The sequence below is a fragment of the Tasmannia lanceolata genome, unplaced genomic scaffold (genome assembly GCF_043159265.1).
Source record: "Tasmannia lanceolata isolate RefF3 unplaced genomic scaffold, GAP_Taslan_0.1 ptg000029l, whole genome shotgun sequence".
In the NCBI taxonomy this organism is placed as follows: Eukaryota; Viridiplantae; Streptophyta; class Magnoliopsida; order Canellales; family Winteraceae; genus Tasmannia; species Tasmannia lanceolata.
Genome location: NW_027518706.1, coordinates 521,814 through 542,214, shown reverse-complemented (window position 1 = coordinate 542,214; position 20,401 = coordinate 521,814). Strand labels below are relative to the sequence as shown.

The following is a 20,401-nucleotide window of genomic DNA, read 5'->3' as shown; positions in this document are numbered from 1 at the left end:
GATCCCTTCACAAGTACTCAAATTCAGCTTCCCTCACTCGATAAATTTCCTGACCCGCAATTCATTTCTTGGCCTGAACTACCATGGGACTACACGTATATCGTCGAGACTCTTGTATTGGCAAATTCTATTTCAACACTTGACTACTTTATTGTTACAATTGTCGCTAATTAGCTGAAATTGTCCTTTCAGGTATATTCGCAAGGCTCTCCTATCAGCTAATCCTCTTTCAACACCTGATTACGTTGTTGTTACCATTGTCTCTAGTATGCTGAAGCTGTCCTTCTATAAACCTGGAGATGAAAAATGGACTACTTTAGAGAATCAATGGTGTCCTTATGAAGATGTCATATATTACAAGGACAAATTCTATGCAATCACTTCCAACGATGCTGTTGTAACTTGTGAATTTGCTTCCAATGATTTCCCCAAGTTTACTGTAATTACACCTCCATCCGGAGAATTATGTGATAAGAGGTATCTAGTGGAATCTTGTGGGAAGCTGTTGAAGGATTCGAATTGTCTCGAATGGACTCCTGTAAGACTCGCTCTTAATGTCTCTAAATGTTTCAGGATGCTGACAGGCCTACATCAAATCCTCTTCCTCCACAATCTATGTCTTTTGTGCCCACAAATCTGTATCTTCTGTTTCGCCACAACAAGTGTTTGAAACTGTCGCTCAGGAAATTCCAAATTTTGGAACTGAACAAGTACTCCCTTTTAGAAACTCTTTCTTTTTCTTTTTATCTAGTTCTGTATGTCCAGAAATTTCATCAGATCTTATTTTGTATCTGAATCTGTCTGCCCGGCCTGTGAGCCAGTCCGGTTTTGTCAGTCCGGCCTGGAAATCAGTCCCGAAAATCTGTCTGTCCGGCTTGGAAATCAGTCCGGAAAATCAGTCCGGTCCGGCCTGGAAATCAGTCCGGAGAATCTGTCAGTCCGGCCTGTCAGCCAGTCCGGTTTTGTCAGTCCGGCCTGGAAATCAGTTCGGAAAATATGTCTGTCCGGCTTGGAAATCAGTCCGGCTTTGGCCGGACAGATTTTTGTCGTTTTAGCGAACGCGTCATATTCTGTCCGGCATTGGCTGGACAGATTTTTGTCGTTTAGCGAATCCTGTCCGGCTTGGGCCGGACTGATTTTGGTCGTGTAGCGGATGCGCCATATCTTGTCCGGCTTGGGCCGGACTGATTTTTGTCGCGTAGCGGATGCGCCATATCCTGTCCGGCTTGGGCCTTGGACCGGACTGATTTTTGTCGCGTAGCGGATGCGCCATATCATGTCCGGCTTGGGCCGGCCTGATTTTCTTGACGGGCACAATCGCTTTAAGAGCTGCCCCTCACACGAGCACTTCACGGGTGCCCTTAGCCCCTTGGAGATACGCGCGTATTTACTCACCCCCTTGCCTTGAAGTTTGTGTACGTCATTAATGAAAGACACGTGGCACCATACAAGCGCCCTTGAAGTGCGTGCCCTTCATTAAATGCAGACCGCCTTAGCCAAGGCTTATAAAAGGAGGTTTTCACCCTTCATTTCTTACTTTTCACTTTTTACTCTCTCCTTTCTGCTTTTTGCTCTGCTAGTTCGGCTCGCGTAGTTCGTGGTTCTGATCGTCTATGAATTAGGAGCCTTCAGTTCTGACCGGTAATCTTCTTGAGCATTTCTTTTTTCTACGTTCATGTCCTGTAGTAACTCTAGCTTTGAGTCTGGTTCAGGGGAGTCCTCTTCTAGTAGCTCAGGGTCTAGTTCATCAAGGAGGGCCCAAAATAATCCGACTAGGACTTCCGGGCCAATAATGGCAAGTCCCGATGTTAGAGTAGAGATCGTAGATAGTGATGACGAGGTGATTTTGGATCTGAACACAACGCCGCTTCCAACGGATAGTTATCTCCGAGCAGAGGGGAGTGTTGGTAGTGACACCGCCGAGGCGTCCACAATGTTTCTCCCTGGCCGGGCCGTTGAGGTCGTAGCTAGGGCCTGGATGGACGCCAATCCTAAATACAACGTACGGGCTCTTTACGAGGAGAATTACCTTGATGAGTCCATGATGAGGGACATTAGGGATATGTACTGTGTTCCCCCAAGGTTTGCGCTGAGGGAGGCGGTAGAGGGAGATAGGGCTTGCAACGAAAGCTCCGACGTTTGTATATACGATGAGTCGTTGAGGGCCGGACTCAGGTTCCCTCTGAATCCATTCTTCACCGCGGTCCTTTATTATTATGGGCTGGCTCTGGCTCAGGTTGCGCCGAACTCGTGGAGGACGCTGACCGGCTTCGTATACCTTGTCCAGGGCCGGCTTCAGAGAAACTTGTCTGTGTCGTTGTTCCGCGCGTGTGCGCACTTGAAGAGGCATAAGGACGGGGGTTGGATTTACATTAGCCAGCGCCCGGAGGTGAAAATGATCACTGGCATTCCCTCTTCCATACACTTATGGAAGAACAGGTTCTTCTATGTCGAGGACAGGGAGTCCACCGAGCCCTGGCCGGTTCCTCTGAAATGGGACGCCCCGGATACAGTTGCAATGAGTCACAAGCCGTTCCTTGAGGGCGAGGATGCGAGAACGTTTGCCCTGGTCCGCGAGGAGCTGGACCGTGAGGGACTCATTCATTGTTCGGAACTCCATGGGGAAGAGGTTCTGGTCGGGCTTGGCCTTAGTACTGCGACCCCGGCACGTATGTGGCTAGTCTTGCTTCAAACTTTTTTTTTCTCTTTTGTTTCTGACCGTTTTGCTCGTGTTGACTTTCAGAGATGCAGAAACAATCAAAGATTGAGAGAGTGAGGCAAGGAGCATTTGGAAAGGCCCAGCAGGGCCAGAAAAGGAAAGCCGCCGAGATGGCGAGTTCGGCTCCAACCCAAGACACGGCGCCTCCCAAAGGCAAGACTACGGTGAAGCTGGTTGGCGCCTATGGCCGGGGAGCGGGGTCCTCAAAGTCTGAGGGAACATCCGCTAGGGCCCGTCCTCCCCCGGCGAGGACTGGAGACAATGTTTTTCGGCCCAACTGGGCCGTTCAGAAAAGCGACTCCGGCCTTGGTGAGAGCCGGGTAGCTGTGGAGCTCCTCACCAAAGTCCTCCTCAACAAGGACAAACAGCAGGTTCTCCACGAACCTCCAGCTGCGGCCGACGAGGCCATTTTCAAGATGGCCCGCGAGTATGCTTGTTCTCTCCTTTTTTTTTGTCTTTTGCCTTGCTCTCTTGTGTTAACACTTGCTTGCCTGCAGATCAGATTGAACTACAACAATCTTCGGGAGAAGAGCAAGAAGTTCTCCGAGGCAATAACCAAGTCTGAGGAGGAGAGCGGGCAGCTGATGAAGGAAGAAATGGAGCTCCAGAGGTCCATTGGAGAGAAGGACGAGGAGAACAAGCGGCTCAAAGAAGAGTTGGCCGCTCAGAAGCAAAAGGCAGCCGAGGCCCTCAACGCACAGAGGGAGAGAGCCCGGGAGAGACTCGAGGCGACCATTCAGAAGAAGGAGGACGAACTCATCAGTTTGTCCAGCGAGTCCTACAAGGTGGGATTCTTTGACTGCCTTGAGCAGGTTAAGGAATTCAACCCTACAGTGATCCTGACCGGCATGGTTCTCCCTGACCCACCGGCGCTTGATGACGACGAGCCGGGAACCACCGCTGCCGCAGAGGTCCCGGAGGCGGACCCATCACGGGGTGGTAGCCACGGGGCGTCTTGAGCTCCCCCTCTTTCTTTTCTGGGCCCTGTCTTCTGATTCTTTTGGTATCGGCCCTTGGAGGACCTTTTTTTGTAATGGTCCTTCGAGGCCCTACTTCTCCATGAATAGAAATTTCATTTTGTTGCTCATTTTCTACTTGTCTGCCCCTGGCTAATACTGTTTGATTCTAATACTCTGGGCGGACATTCGAGATGAACTAACCAGCGAGTACCCAAGTTTTAGTGAACTGGGTTTCCAAGTAGCGAGTACCCTAGTTTTAGCGAACTGGGTTTCCAAGCGGCTTTGGTTTCTGTCCGGGCTTGTTCCGGACCAGGAGTGCGCTTCCGGTCTTTGCGGAGATGAGCCGAGGCGAACCAACAGCGAGCACCTTAGTTTTAGTGAACTGGGTTTCCAAGTAGCTTTGGTTTCTGCCGTCCGGCTGGTTCCGGACCAGGAGGGTGCTCCCGGTCTTTGCGGAGACGAGTTGTGGCGAACCAAGCAGCGAGTACCCTAGTTTTAGCGAACTGGGTTTCCAAGCGGCTTTGGTTTCTGTCCGGGCTTGTTCCGGATCAGGAGTGCGCTCTCGGTCTTTGCGGATGTGGACCGCGATCCGAGAGAGGCAGGGGACGAGCCCCACACGAGTCTCTAGATCATCCACGTGAATGGAGAGCTCTACCAAGAAACTCTCGAAAGAAGTGCCCCTCACAGCATGAATGGCGATACGAAGGGAGATACCTCTCGATTCGGGGACTAGCCCAGATTTGAGGCGTACCTTAAACAAAGAAGAGTCGCCATCCAAGGAAGTGGGCCAAGGATCCCATACTATGCTCTGTTGCAACGGATAACCAGAGATATAAAAAGAAGGTTCGTGCCTAGTTACGAATTTGGAAGGTCCGAAGAGCACCTCGTCCGCCCAAGTGCAAGCACCTGGTCTCTTATGCCATTTGTTATTGATTTTGAAAAGTTTTGAGCGAAAGTCATGCGAAATGGGAACATATATCTCCGAGAAGACGTCTACCTAATCATGCATGTCTCAGAGATGAATAATAAACACACACAAAATAAATGAAAGAAGTGTCGCCTAAGAATATCTAAGTTATGAGTGTCATACCCAATTGGTGTCTGAGTTCTGGTGTGCAAACACACTCATGCTACAGCTAAAGGTATAAGATCTGTACATGAAAATAAGAAAAACACAGCAAAACACAAAACACAAATCAATTCTGTTCATGACTAGACAAGACAAATCCTAAAACTCTAATGCAGGACTTGACTCGGACCAGAATGGCCATCCATCCTGGCTGCTCTACGTATCCCGGCCTCGGGAAGAATCAGAGTCGACGTAGTTCGATGACCTATTCTAAACTACGATGCCTAACTATCTAGAACCGCTATCCTAGACTCGATCCACTAGACTCGACTGATTTTTAAAGCTTTTTGTGCGATTGCTTAGATTCAAGTGAATTGTAATTTTTAGGACTCTCTATATGCCCTAACTAATGCAAGTTGGTTAGCCTTAAGCTAATGCAGGTGGGTCCTACATCCTATGTGTATCTAGGCTGTGCAACCTAATGAAAACCATGGGCTGACTATATGCTTCCTAGTCTAGCCATCGGTTTGACTAAATGTCTAACCGATCGACTCGAGGCCTCCTAACTCTAGGGACACTCACACGATAGGACACACCATATCAATACAAATCAGGACAGCCTCCTAACTCTAAAACACCCCAAACAACTAGGACGGACTCCTAACTCTAGGGGGAGATATTTTTGAAAAGATTTTGAAGATTTTTGTATTTTTTTGAAGGTTTGGCAAGTTTATTTTTTAAAGGTTTGGCTGGACCTGGGATGTGGATCTCAAGCTGCACTACGTACCTCGTGGAAGAGGATCAAGCCAACGTAGTTCGGAATAGAATTTCCTAACTACACTCCTAATGACTCAAGATTTTTGCGATTTTTGGTTTTTAGATGTTTTTTGAATTTTCAAGTGTTTTTGACTCAAGAGGACAAATTCCTATCATCATAAGAGTATGATAGACTCCTGATTATCCCGCAAAGGTTGGACAGCATCCTATGCTTTGCGGGGGAAAATGACAGAATCACGACTCTGCAAGGGTTGGACATCATCCTATACCTTGCAAGAGTGGATAAAAATAACATGATTTAATGAGAGGTTGGAAAGAATCCTAACCCCTATGATGATAGGACTGACTCCCAAAACTGAAGGACCGACTCCTATACTAAGACTGACTCATAAATTGGTGACTTTAAGAAAGGGGGCTAACGAGACATGGCATGTCTCCTAGGGATGGATTCACTAATGAGACAAAGCTTGTCTCTAAAGGATATAACTTTCTCTGCATGAGACATAGCCTGTCTCCCTGAGGGTAAGCTTTTCTACGAGACAAAGCATGTCTCTCTAAAATGGTGTGACATTTTTTACATAAGACATAGCTTGTCTCCTAAAAAGGTTTGATTTTTCTGCTGAGACACAGCTTGTCTCTCTAAAAGGGGGCTCTAGATAGCTCTTTCATTGCCCTTGCAATGAAGAACTAAAGGTTTCAGGGTATCTAAAAGACTGAGGATTCTTTACCTAAATAAGAGGAAAGAAGAGGGGAGAGGGTACTATCATGATCCAATAAATCCCTCTAAGGATGGGCTTGGGCTATCGCCTTCATCGCCCTGGCGATGAATGAAAGGATCTAATGACTTGAGGCTATCTTTATAAAAGACAAAAGGAAGAGGGATACTACATGGACCAAGTAGGTCTCCCTAAAAGATGGGCTTGGGATAGCTCCTTCATCGCCCTTGCAATGGAAGGGCTACTAATGTCTAAAGGTCTAAGCAACTCTCTACCTAAAGAGGAGGGAGTAAGAAGAAACAGAGTATTTATCATGACATGGTGATACTGACATCAATGAGTAGGGGCCAATACACATTGTTATGACGTTATTTTAATGACCACTTAGAATCCTCCCAATTGACACTACAATATATTTGCATAGAAACTGAACTAGTAAAGAAACATGAATCAGGAAAGACAAACTGAGAACATATAACTGCCCAACATAGCCATGTCAGCACCAATAATCCATAACACTAATTGCGGACAGCACCCTATTTGGATAAATGACTCAAACCCATCTCATTTCTTTCTCTGCTCAAACCAAAAGCCTACTACTATGTTCATCGTAAATGCTATTTTCCATGTTCATGATAAGATTTAACTATCCAACAAGCTCATTCATTAGAAAGAAATGTATGTAACGACGCTAATACATGACAGGCGAACCTACATATTAAGAAGCATATACTTCAATTCCCTGATCAGCCATAAGACATAACAAATGCACTAATTGACAATAATGTTCATTTTGAACAATGCAAAAATAAATTCTACAAAGAATTACAGTTAACCAAATCAACACTGATATTAGATATATTTCAAATCCTTAAACCTCCATTTGTTTCTAGGGGATATCACCTGATTCATTATTTCCAAGGACTAAGACAACAATCATGGAGCATGTGTAACTATAAAGACCTGGAAATTCTAACATAGTGACATAAAATTTTCTTGTTCTAACAATCGCACAAATCTCACAAAAGCATGTTAAACCTGTTAAAATGTGACAAGAATATAAAAAAAATAAAATAAAAATAGCTCAAAATTATAGAAGGATTGTCACAAATTCAAACAGAATTACAGCTATATGTCATTGAATTACATTCTAATAAAGATTACCCCAAACTATAAAAGATCTACCAAAACACAACTGTATGCTTCCAAATGATAATCAAATACTCAAGCAACTACAGATCTTGGCAAGATTATGACAAATTTCAAGCAAAAATATAACTCTACACTGTCAAATAACGATCAAAGCAAAAACTATCTCAAATCATTTAAAATTTCTATTGATTTTAAACAAAACCACATCAATACTCTATCAAATGAACGTCTGGAAATGATCATCACAAAATTAACATAATCAAACAATATTTAAGAAGAAGGAAAAAATAAATAATAATAATAAAAAAAATAAAATTAATTACCTTTTCTTTAAGAAAATTAAATCGAAAATCACCTTATAGCTTGCTTCAAATGATCGGAATGAGATTTCCACCGGCTGGAGATGAGAATTTGGCTGGAGAAGAAGGTTTGGATAGGAGAAAACAAATCCTTGCCGGAGAACTGACCGGTAAAACAATCAGATCTAAGAAATCTGGGCAAAAATGAAGAAGCTCTCTACTAGGGTTTGTAATCTGGAGAAAAAATGATAGAAAAGAAAGAAAGCAAAGCTAAGAAGGCTTATAGAAGCGATCGGAGAAAGAATATCCGACCGGAGCTCTGGCAAGTTGCCGGAGAGGCGATCGGAGAAGATGAGGAGTGATCGGGAAAAAGAAAAATTAGAGCAAAATTTTGGGACTTCTGAAGCAGATCTGAGAGGGCAAGATAGTGAAATGAACAAAATAGCAATGGAGGAGAGTAGATCTGAGGTTTCTCAAAATAAAAATAGAAGATGACCGGCCGGAGAGTAAAATTCTACCGGAGAAGAAGGAGTACGGTGGCTAGCAGGTGGTGAAGTGAAGAAGAAAGAGCCGGCAAATAGCCGGAGCTTGACCGGAGCTATGCCGAAATCCGGCATATTCGATCGGAGAAGAAAAGAAAGGGTTTGGGTTTTTGATATTTGGGGATCTCTCTCTCTTCTCTCATATGTTTTTTTTCTTTTTCTTTTTATAAGAAAATAAGGGTGATGATATTGGCACTACCGAGATTAGGCGCGCGAAAATTTTGATAAGGTGCGCCCGCAAATTTTGTCTTATTTGGCCCGGGCGCGTCCTCCATAGGATACATTCACCCCCCTTTTCTGGGTTTGCACCGCGACACTATCTCGGCTCGTTTGCTAGGCAAACGCGCTCGGATTTTGACGAAATTTTACAGGGACCTAGATGATACCCTAACCTAGCTTAGGATGAAGTTTGGGACCCTGCCTAGTTGATTTGATGGGGTTTTTGCATAAAATTGGAAGGTTTAGGGCACGGTCAAAATGGGGTGTCTACAGCGGAGATGAGCCGAGGCGAACCAACAGCGAGTACCCTAGTTTTAGTGAACTGGGTTTCCAAGTAGCTTTGGTTTCTGCCGTCCGGCTTGTTCCAGACCAGGAGTGCGCTCCCGGTCTTTGCGGAGACGAGCCGTGGCGAACTAAGCAGCGAGTACCCTAGTTTTAGTGAACTGAACTGGGTTTCCAAGTGGCACGAGGAGATTTGCAAAAGAGCTATCATTCATATTCAATATATATTTACAAAGTCCTTTTCACGCCGGTGGCCTACTGATAGTATTTCCGGAGGTTCTTTGAGTTCCAGGCATGGGGTAGTGGCTGCTCCCCATGTGTCTCCAGCTTATAACTTCCCGGGCGGATCACCTCTTTTACTCGGTACGGCCCCTCCCAGGTCGGGGAGAGTTTTCCGACCTTCTTCGGTTGGGAGATGGCAGCTCTCCTTAGGACTAGATCCCCTGCTCGGAATTCTCGGGGGCGTATCTTCAAATCATGATAGTTGGACACTTTCTGCTTGTAGGCGGCGACCCTGATTCGGGACTCTTCCCGGGCTTCTTCCAGCAAGTCGAGGTTTACGTGGGGCCCATTTCCATTGAGCTGCTCATCGAAGTTGGTGACTCTGGGAGACGGGGTGCCCACATCGACGGGTATCACGTCTTCCGTCCCAAAGGATAGGTTGAATGGTGACTCCCCCGTTGACCTGCACGGGGTGGTACGATACGCCCACAGGACATGATAAAGTTCGTCCGCCCATCGGCCAGCTTTCTCGTCCAGCCTCTTTTTAATTCCCTGGAGCAGGATTCTGTTCGTCACTTCTGTCTGCCCATTCGTCTGGGGGTACGCCACCGAAGTGAATCTCTGTTCGATCTTCAAGTCAGAGTAGAATTTTCGGAAGTTGCGGCAGTCGAATTGTCTTCCATTGTCTGTTATCAAGACACGGGGGATCCCGAATCTGCAAACCACCGATTTCCAAAAGAAGTTCTGCACGTTTTGCTCTGTGATCTGTGCTAGAGGTTCAGCCTCCACCCACTTGGTGAAATAGTCAATTGCCACTACTACGAACGCGCGTCTTCCAGAGGCCGGGGGAAAGAGGCCCAAGATGTCCATCCCCCATACTGCGAAGGGGAGTGGGCTGATGATCGGGGCCATGGATACAGCAGGCTGGTGGATGGTGGGAGAGAATTTTTGGCATCTCTCACATCTTCTGACCAGATCCAGTGCGTCCTGCCTTAAGGTTGGCCAGTACAGGCCTCGCAGCAGCATTTTGATTGCCAGGGCTTTGCTCCCTAGATGTTCTCCACAAATCCCTTCGTGCGTCTCTTGTAGGGTGTATGCGGCGTTGCTCGGCCGGAGGCACTTCAGGTATGCGAGGGTGGCTGTGACCGTCGAGGGCTCCGGCCCTGAGGACTCTTCTCTCTGCGCTCCCTTCTGTGGCCGTCACTTATGACATATTTTTTCAAGTATCCCCGGCCAATCAGCAGCTCGATTTCTTCCTTGAGCTGCCAGCATTCGTCTGTATCGTAACCGTGGTCCCTGTGGAATCGACAGTACTTCGATTTGTCTCTCTTGTTTTCCTTGGAGATCATCCTGGTCGGCCACCTTACGAACTCTTCTCCTCTGATTGCGGCCAGTATGTGTCTCCGGGATGTGTTGAGAAGGGTAAACTTCTCTTCTCTCCTCTGAGGGGACTTTTCTCTTCTGGGGGCCTTATCGTCCCTACGCTGCTTGGTAGGGTTCTTGTCTTCAAAGGTTCTCCTCCGATTTGAGTCCAGAGCTGCCAGCGTTTCCTGCACTGCTTTAAATATAAAATATGCATGCTCTTTACCTTAGTAGTACAGCTTTAAATATAAAATATGCATGCTCTTTACGCCTACCATTCACACATAAATGTGTTCATCACACATCGCGGTCAAAGCTACAGAGTGGTTGACCTCTTGTATTTCTGAGGCCTCGGTGTTGAACCGGGCAATGTATTCCTAAAGGGCCTCATCTTTATTTTCCAAATGAAATCCCGTTTTGGAAGTGTTTCCCTAAAAATAAAAAGCATAATTCATGTAAAAAATGTGCTTTCATGAATAAGTTTCTATGGGGTATAATAGAGATAATAATGAGTTCACTCCGCAAACTATCATTGTTTAAGATATGATCTGTAATGATTGACATTGGATCCCACATAACATACGTGCAATCTAGACCATTGATTGGTGGATCCCCCTGAGGCAACCTACACGTGCCTAGTCCTAACCTATCGATCCAATCAGTGGCTAAGTTTCTATTAAAAGGATCCTAAAGATGCCTTATTGATCAAGATCCGAGGATAATCCAATTACTGTGGGACCAGCTGCAATGGGCTACAACTGTGGCTGCTCACCAATTGACATCAACTATGTACATGTGACATGGATGAGGCTTGGAGCCTCCTTTTTTTTCTTCTTTTCTTTGTATGTGTGTGCGCAGTGGCAGAGCTAGGATTTATACATAAGACTGGGCCAATTGAGTTGGGCCTATTAAGGAGTTTGGCCCAACTCAACAGGGGCTGCTGCCCCCTTATGGTACATGTAGCTCCGCCCCTGTGTGTGCGTGAACATGCATGAGGCCTAGAGCCACCTTCTTTGTTTCTTCTTTTTTGTGTGTGCCCGTGACTCAAACTATTTGGATTTATACTATAAGATTGTTAAATTTTCATTTCTCTTTTTGTATAACTAAGTTTTTTTCCTCTTTTATTTGTACGTGTATGTGTGTGTGGTTCAAAGTACTTCGATTTATACTGTATGATGGTTAGATTTTCATTTCTCTTTCTGTATAAGTTATAACCAAGTTTTCTTCTTTACTTACATAGTTTCTCTTCTTTTTAGGAGATTTTGTTCTCATGTGTAGAATATTTGTAAATATTTAAATTAACCATATTATAATGCACTATATAGATTCCTTCAACATAGTTATTTGTTATATAGGGCATTTAATGAAGGGAAATGTTATCAGCACTACTGTGTTTTGATGAGGGCACTCCACACTTTACTAAAAGTACTGTATGGCCCTACCATAGGATGATCCGAACCGTCCATTAGATGGGCCACAGCCTAAATAGGTTGTGCCCCAAAAATCATTTCCATAGGTTGATCCTAACCCTTCGATCTATTGAGGGTTAGGATCAAACCTCTAACATTCAGATCAGAGGGTTAGGATCAACCTATGGAAATGATTTTTGGGGCACAACCTATTGAGGCTGTGGGCCATCTAATGGGCGGTTTGGATCTTCCTATGGTGCGGGCCATACCGTACTTTCAATAAAGTGAGAGTGCCCTCATCAAAACACCATAGATTTTTCCTCCTTAAAATGAACTTGCCTTTCTCGTTTTTTTTGCTTACCACTATGCCGTGGGAGATAAGGGTGTCAATTTTGGCTCGGGCTCGGAAGCTCGCTCGAGCTTGGCTCGAAAAAAGCTCGGCTCGAGCTCGGCTCGAATCCTTAACGAGCCGAGCCGAGCCGGCTCACCAGGCTCGTTAAGCTTAACGAGCTGAGCCCGATTTAGGCCAGGCTCGGCTCGTCTCGGCTCGTTAAGGCTCGTTAAGAATTTAATATATTTAAATATATATATTATATATTAATATATACACTAAAAGGGTTGTCCAGGGAGGGAAAGGGGGAGGCAAAATATGTCACTTCATTTTAGGAACCCCATTTGTTACTTGGACCACCCCACTTAGTGTAAAAAAAGTAGTGAAATTACACTATATAGGGCTGTCCAGGGAAGATGAGGGGTGTGAACTTAATATAACCCAAGCTCAGTAAGGCTCGTGAGCCTGGCCGAGCCTGACCGAGCTGAGCCGAGCCCGAGCTTTGTTCGAGCCCGAGCCGAGCCCGAACCGAGCTTTTGAGCTTAACGAGCCGAGCCGAGCCTGACCAAGCTCGGCTCGGCTCGGCTCGTTTACACCCCTAGTGGGAGACCAAGCAACTTTCCCAAAACAAGCATTAGTAGTCATTTTTAATATGCCGTCCACGTTTTTTTCCACGTGCTTTTGGTTTCAGGAGACTGATTTTTCGTCACACATATGTTTTAAACGGTTGGAGTTGGACCACATATTAAGAGGGACCACATTGCCATTTTACACGATATTTCCCCCTCGGACAGTTAAAATCCCCCCATAGTTATTAGTTAAGTTTTAAAGGCAAAGAAAAACACTAAGGCTCTGTTTGGTTGCATAGAAATGTGGCATTGGGGTGGGATTTTTTTTCCAAATGAAGTTCCACACCACCGTTTGGATGTGTTTTCTTTTTGAAACTCTGTTTGACCACTGGGCTTGTTGGATGCTTGTCGGCCCACGTGGCCTTCTCCACCATGCCGAATGGCAAACCCAGAAATGAGAGTTTTTTGTTTAGAATGGGATGAGAATGGGATGAGAATGGGTTTTGGAATGACTGAAGATTCGTTCTTACTGCTCGAGGCATTTCCGAGAGGACGTGAGGGCAGAAAAAAATATAAACAGAGGAGACGACCATTCATGGCCACAACCACCATTCTCTCTTCCTCAAGCTCCTCTTCGTTCCCCTCTCCACTGAAGTCGAGGAGCAAAAAGCGGAAGGCTAGTCCGGTAAGTTCGTGTTTTTCAAAATTTTTTCCCCCTTTGAATCAAAGCTTTGTGATGGTAGATCTATTTGAGGGTTTTCTTGCATTGTGAAGTGTTGGGTTCTCTATTTGGGGTTTTTTGTTGTTCTCTGGAACCCTACCCATAAAAAAAAGGACGAAACCCTCTGTAACTTGGTATGCATGTCTGATATTCGACTGGTTTAATTTTTTTTTGGGGGTTCTATTGTTCGATGTATCTGAAACCCTAGTGAGAAAAATCAGTTTGCTTTGTGGGGTTTTTTTGGTCGAAATGGCGAAGTCGTGCCCGCTCTTCTCGGGTTTTTCCGCATATTAAACCCTAAAATGGCGAAATGCATTTATTTATTTGGGGTTTTCTGCTATTTGTTTGTCTATTTTTCCGCATTTCTTCCCCTGTTCCAGTACTATTTGAATGGAGTTTTGGGGTAATCATTTCTTCTCTTTTTACATTTATCTTCTCATCCAACTTCTCTACTAGGTGGTTGCTTCATTATTACTGTTTCAATATCTGAACTTGTTAACTTGCCCATCAAAAATAAAAAACTTGTTAATTGATGACTATTTTTGTAGATCGTTTATGTCCTTTCCTTGCATTATGTATATAATTTTTTTTCTCTTTATTTGATAAGACCGTTTCTTCATATCCCCTATGATTGGCTTCTGGTGAAATGAAATTTTTTATTTGGGCTTTAATGGTATTGTTTACTAGATTTTTTCGCATTTCCTCAACCGTAATAAGGAAATCAGTTTGGTTTGTCTATTACGGCTCTTCTGATGCGAATGTGCACATGAATTGCATTGTTTACATGTTTTTTTATATTTTTAATCAATGAATCCAACACACGGGAAGCTGTAGTTTTGTGATTTTTTGCAACTATTACACGACACGGTTATGTTGGGTTCGATTTTTGACTCATGAAATGGTTACTAACACGGCAGTAATTTTGACGGAATTATTTATGTTAGACTTGATCCAACTGCGATAAGACATCAGGATGGAGGACGATGACTGGGAAATAGATGCTGATGTCTATACCGAGGGAAGTGGAGGCAGTGACGATGAAGATGATTTGGTTGACGAAGTGGCCTCAGTTGTTTGTGTTGGTGCGTGTTTATTTTTAATGACGGTAATGGGCGAAGAAGGGCTTTTCATAGAAAGGGGTCCTTACCAGAACCACTATCTCACTGATCGCGGTTTCGTGAACTATGTAGTAGAGAGCGATGAGCATTGTCATAATCTCCTTAGGATGAACGTCGAATGCTTTAGACGATTCGTGAATATTTTTAAAGAGAGCGGCACCCTAAAGGACACTATCCACTGCAATGTTGACGAACAGGTTGCGATTTTCCTGCACACAGTTGCACACAACCTGAGGAACCGTTGCATGAAAGTGTATTGTCGAAGGTCTGGAGAAACCATAAGTCGTTACTTTAATAAAGTTCTCCGTGCCATTCTGTCTATGGTAGACCAATTTATAATACCACCTTCTTCGGAGACACCTACGCAGATTGCGGAAAATCCAAGATGGTACCCTTATTTTAAGGTAACCTCCTTCCTTTAAAATTATCTCTAATTTCTGGTGTAACACATAATAGTAACACCGTCACTTGTAATTGTTTAGGACTGCATCGGCGCGATAGATGGGACACACATCCCTGCAAAAGTACCGGCCGAAATGAAGAAGCGATTTATTGGTCGTAAGGGCCACCCAACGCAGAATGTACTCGCCGCGTGTGACTTTGACATGAAATTCACATTTGTTGTCGCGGGATGGGAAGGGTCTACGTCGGACTCTAGGATCTTAGGGGACGCCATCGCTGACGACTTTGGAATTACCCGCCACCCTGGGAAGTTCTACCTTGCAGACGCAGGCTTCCCGTTACTAAGCAATTTTATCACTCCTTACCGCGTTACAAGGTACCATCTAAGTGAACAGAGAGGTTGCGCACCCCGGACAAAGAAAGAGCTTTTCAATTACAGGCATTCCTCAGCCCGAAATGTTATTGAGCGTGCTTTTGGTGTTCTGAAAAAGTGTTTCCCCATCCTAACATGCGAACAAATGTACGCCTATCGAAGGCAAGTTGACATTGTTATGGCATGTTGTGCTGTGCACAACTTCCTACGAGGGGTGATGCCGAATGATGCGTATATTACTGAGGTTGATAGGGAAGTAGCTGAAGTAGAAGGTAGACGTGCCCGCCGCCGCCGCCGAGAAGCTCCCGATGAAGATGATTCAGAGGCAGAAGAACATGAAAGTGCACCACGATTGGGCCGAACAGCCGATGCTAGGGAAGGAAATCGGATTCGGGAGCAGATCTGTACTGACATGTGGAATGATTACGGCGCGGCCGACTGATGTCGAACTGTTTATTTTGTTTTGAAATTTGGATTGTGTAGTTAATTTGATACTCTTAAGTGAAGTATTGTTATGGTCCTGCAAACACTAAACTGTTGTGGTTGTCTAAGTTTTATCTTATGGGAATTATGGTACTGTAAACTGTTGTGGTTCTCTAAGTTTTATCTTATTACTTATGGTACTGTAAACTGTTGTGGTTGTCTAAGTTTTACTTATTACTTATGGTACTGTAATGGGCTTTCATGCATGTTTGTTTTTATTGTTCCAGTGGAAGGTTTTATGTGTTTCTTTGAGGTAATATGAATGTTGTTATGGATTATGATATGATATTGTTACACGAGGCAGGGAATGGAAACATCGGCTGATGATGGGAAGGGAAAATATGCGGTTGATGAAGGGAAGGGAAAAAATGCGTCTTGGACATCTTCGATGGACTTGGTGTTATTACAGGCCCTTAGGCATGAGGCCATAGAGGGGGGCAAAATTCCCAACGGCTTCAAGAAGAGTGCGTATAAGTATGCACTACTTGAAGTTAATCAGGCATGCGGTACCGATTTGACGTTTGAACAAGTGAAAAACCATGTTAAGACAATGAAAGCCAACTACAGAATTGTGGCTGAGATGCTTGCCACAAGTGGCTTTGGATGGGATGAAGAGAAAAAGAAAATCGTAGTTACAAGAGACGTTGCCATGGAGTACTTGAAGGTATTAATTATAAGCATATCCATGAGTTTTTTAGTTATATAATGCAAACCGCTAGCTTTCAACTGATCTGCTTTTGTTTTATTCCTAGTCTTATCCTAACAGGAAGAGGTACTTCAGTCAGCGTCATGATTTTTATGAGGAGATGGCTGAAATATTTGGAGATGAATATGCACATGGAACCTACAAAAAAACAAATAAGAATGTTACGCGGCCTTCTGAGGAGGAGGCCTACGTCGTCAACGTGGCCAATAAGGAGAGTGAATACACTGAACACACTTCGTCTCAATTTGATTTTATTGGTACTGGGTCTCAGTACGACGACATGCCGAGTTATATTCCGACCGAAGAAATGCCTCAGGTACCTTCCCCTCGTAGGACTTCGCCACCTGAGGTCGGGCAACGGTCGCAGCGCACTGCGACACGTACTCCAATGGAAACAAGTGCTGCTGCAGGTGGAAGTCAATCTGTTGCTTCTTCTAAGAGGAAGAAGAGAGGTGTTTGTACTTTTCTAAGGGAAATGAGAAGGCTGATATCCAATGCCAGAATGTGATTACGTTCATCATATCTCATAGCTATGGCAGCATCATTACGTTCAGGTCTTAATGTTTCCTTGAGTAGACGAAACTCTGCAAGTGGTTAAGATTAGAAATCTCCCTTTGGTGTCTCTTCTCCAACTTATCAGTTTCTTTGGAAGCTTACTAACCTCTTGCTCTGCGACCACTGCTCCCTTCTGCAAGATGTTGAGAGAACAATTAATGTAACTGTGATGCACCTTATGCTATGATTTACATTAAATTACATTAAATATGACGAATGGGTCCTGTACTAATAAACAATTAATACAACTGTAATTTCCATGTAACTGGCTTTTACAGGTATCCTAAATAGCATGTTACCATACTGCAATCGTTTCTGTAACTCCTATGCGCTTCGTAAGTTGGGATATTCCCACTGTTGGTGTTATGATTAGATTTTTTTTTTGAATGGCTGTTATGATTAGATTTTAATCTTCTAATCTTGTGGGAAAAAAACCAACTTAGTAATTCCATAGTTACCAGAAGCAATAAGCAAGGACGGGGATGGTTGCACAGTCAGGAATGGGTATAAAATAACAGTTTTCGGATTGGGTTTTTGCTTGCAATTATGCGTTCTAAGCGAGAAAATATAGCAAAATGAATAGCACATAATTCAATAGATTGCAAATGTTATAGCCTTTACATATGAAATGGTTTGTTAGAAATATTAGTTTTTATTCGTTGATCAGTTCTACTGTTATACTGTTCTTTAGTATCTACGGTTGGCATTATCCACAGCCCAATTCAATAAAAACACATCAAAATGATATACAAATATCTACTCCGAACAAAAGTTCATCTTTCTTCACCATTGCTACTATTATTTCTACTTGATCCAACATTCATCTTCATGGCTGCACTTCAACTAATGTAGTAGTACTTCAATGTTCTATGTGCATTTCTGCAGGTTAATGGTGAAAAACAAGTTCTATGTGGTTTTTAAGGGAAGGCAGGTAGGCGTTTATGACAGTTGGCAACACTGTCATGTTCAAGTTAACGGGTTTAGTGGAGCGTGCTTTCGTTCCTATAGGAGTAGGGAGGAGGCTGAAGCTGACTTTAATGCGTTTTTCCATGGCATTAGTGGCCGTACCAAAAATATAAAAGAAGATACGAACATTCATGCGGATTCCCAAGCTTCAACAAGTTCTGTATTGACCAGTTCTTCTTACACTTAGGTTGAACTGTGTTGTTTGTTACAGAAGGATCAGTTACAGTGGAGGAATATCACCTTTGAGGGACAGCTTTGCTCTTGCATCAGGCAGTTGTAGTATGTTTTATTCTCTGATATTAGGTGTTGTATTGTGTTCGCTTCTGTAAACTTTATGATCCTAGTCACGGATCTTATTTTGCATCGTGGCTTTTAGCTTTAGTAGTAGTTTTTTTTTTAATCTTGGAATGGTAAATACACTTGGGTTTGTATGGAAATCATTTGCAGTTGAATTTGTGTGCTTTTCTCTGTTCCATCTATTACTATATAATCTAACTGCACATGGCATTATTGAATTTCAGTTGCATCAGTTGGGTGATGTTTGTACTTTTTCTGATCTTGGCGTGAATCATCCATTGAAGAGATATAGGTGTATCAAATGTTATTGATATCAACCAAAGGAAGCCCACTGCACTCCACAACTTAAGTAGTTCGTACCCCATGGGGACAACAAAATATGTTTTTGAGATCAACAAAAAAAAATGCATCTACATGTAGGACAACAAACACGGGACAAGAGGCATCATCCAAACGGTGTGAGGAATTTGATCAAGGAGGGGCAAATAATAAGATTGGTTGTGGCCAACAAACAGGGGCATCCCCAGGACCCAGGAAACATCATAAAAAAATTTAGATGGGAGGGCTAGGTTCATCCTATACAAATGAATTATTGGGCAAGCCCATTTGCTGAAAATAAACATAACATTGAAAAGTTATTGTTGTCCTCTCTAAAATGTCCATTTGATGGGCCAGGATGATCGAAACCGTCCATTTGATGGGCCAAAGCGTAAATAGCTTCTCGCCAAAACTTTTAATTCATAGGATGATCCTAGCCGTCCGATACATTTTTAATACGTTTCCAACTTTTTATAATATGTTCATTTATAGATGGGAGGGCTAGGATTGTCCTATACAAATGAATTATTGGGCATAACATACAACCTATTTATGGTGTGGCCCATCAACTGGACGGCCTGGATCATCCTCTAGTGTGGCCAATATTTTTTTCATATAACCAAGCCCAAGCATTGAAAATAAACATAACATTGAATAGTCTCCCACCTATATTCAACCAACCAAATGCAACTTTTACAACTTCTCCTCAAAGCTCCTCTACAAATTCCGTCAACCAAATGCCACTTTTAGAACTTTCCCACACCTCTCCTCAACATATTCTTGCAACCAAATGCAGGAATGTCTGTCATTTCCAGCAAACTTCCACCTTTTGCCTTTACAACCAAACACCACTTTTCAAAGATGCCAGCTTTCTCCTTTTTGACTGACATCCCACCCAAATCCAGTTTGACTTTTAATTCCACCCAAACCCCAACACCCAAAAGCAACCAAACAGAGCCTAAGGGAGTGAATTTATCGTCAAGCAGTGAAAAAGGTGGGCGGGATGTCATTTCCCAGAAAATTAAAGTTGGGCGGGATGTCATTTCCTAGAAAATTAAAGTTTAAAAGATATTAAGAGGTGGGCGGGATGTCATTTCCCAGAAAATTAAAGTTTAAAAGATATTAAGAGGTGGGCGGGATGTCATTTCCCAGAAAATTAAAGTTTAAAAGATATTAAGAGGTGGGCGGGATGTCATTTCCCAGAAAATTAAAGTTGAAACGATTGATTGTAGACTTATTTTCTCTCACTATAAATCCATGTCCCATGTAATCATCAAGACAGACACTCGAACCTCTCTCAGCTAACTAAAATCACCCACTTCTTTTTGTCGAGACACCTCTTTCATGGCATCCCCTCTAGTATTCTCTGTGACAAGGCGTGAACCAGTATTGGTCACCCCTGCCAAGCCCACACCACATGAATTCAAGCCCCTTTCAGACATCGATGACCAGGAGACTCTTCGGTTCCAAGTTCCTTTCATACAATTCTACCATAATGACACAAGGATGGGAGGGCGAGACCCAGCTCGAGTTGTGAGAGACGCGCTCGCTAAGGTGCTCGTTTTCTACTACCCTTTCGCGGGTAGGCTTAGGGAAGGGTCCGGTAGAAAGCTAATAGTGGAATGCACCGGTGAGGGCGTGTTGTTCATAGAGGCAGATGCGGATGTGAGACTGGAGCAATTGGGTGAGGCCTTGCATCCGCCCTTCCCCTGGCTAGACAAGTTTCTCTATGAAGTTCCTGGCATGGGAGAGATACTCAACTGCCCCTTGCTATTGATTCAGGTGCAGTCATTTATTCATTAACCCATGATTTTTAACTTTCTAAAAAAGCCTAA

At 43.8% G+C, this 20,401-nt stretch overlaps 2 protein-coding genes across 2 annotated transcripts; both read left to right on the top strand.

Moving 5' to 3' along the window:
- Window positions 1–14,321: 14,321 nt before the first annotated feature.
- On the top strand, window positions 14,322–15,683 carry LOC143859393 (protein ANTAGONIST OF LIKE HETEROCHROMATIN PROTEIN 1-like). The gene is made up of 2 exons (XM_077370111.1): window positions 14,322–14,870; window positions 14,949–15,683. Exons 1-2 carry the CDS (start codon window positions 14,322–14,324, stop codon window positions 15,681–15,683), a joined length of 1,284 nt encoding a protein of 427 aa, XP_077226226.1.
- A 348-nt stretch (window positions 15,684–16,031) lies between these two features.
- On the top strand, window positions 16,032–18,231 carry LOC143859392 (uncharacterized). Its single transcript, XM_077370110.1, has 4 exons — window positions 16,032–16,388; window positions 16,477–16,934; window positions 17,871–18,111; window positions 18,163–18,231. Exons 1-4 carry the CDS (start codon window positions 16,032–16,034, stop codon window positions 18,229–18,231), a joined length of 1,125 nt encoding a protein of 374 aa, XP_077226225.1.
- Window positions 18,232–20,401: the final 2,170 nt, after the last annotated feature.

What these genes read in the sequence shown, in the direction of transcription:
- LOC143859393 (XM_077370111.1), top strand. Translation starts at nt 14,322, where the DNA reads ATGGAGGACGATGACTGGGAAATAGATGCTGATGTCTATACCGAGGGA. An exon ending in GATGGTACCCTTATTTTAAG is followed by an intron (nt 14,871 to 14,948) that starts GTAACCTCCTTC and finishes GTAATTGTTTAG; the next exon opens with GACTGCATCGGCGCGATAGA.
- LOC143859392 (XM_077370110.1), top strand. Translation starts at nt 16,032, where the DNA reads ATGGAAACATCGGCTGATGATGGGAAGGGAAAATATGCGGTTGATGAA. An exon ending in CTGATATCCAATGCCAGAAT is followed by an intron (nt 16,935 to 17,870) that starts GTGATTACGTTC and finishes GCATTTCTGCAG; the next exon opens with GTTAATGGTGAAAAACAAGT. An exon ending in CCCAAGCTTCAACAAGTTCT is followed by an intron (nt 18,112 to 18,162) that starts GTATTGACCAGT and finishes TGTTTGTTACAG; the next exon opens with AAGGATCAGTTACAGTGGAG.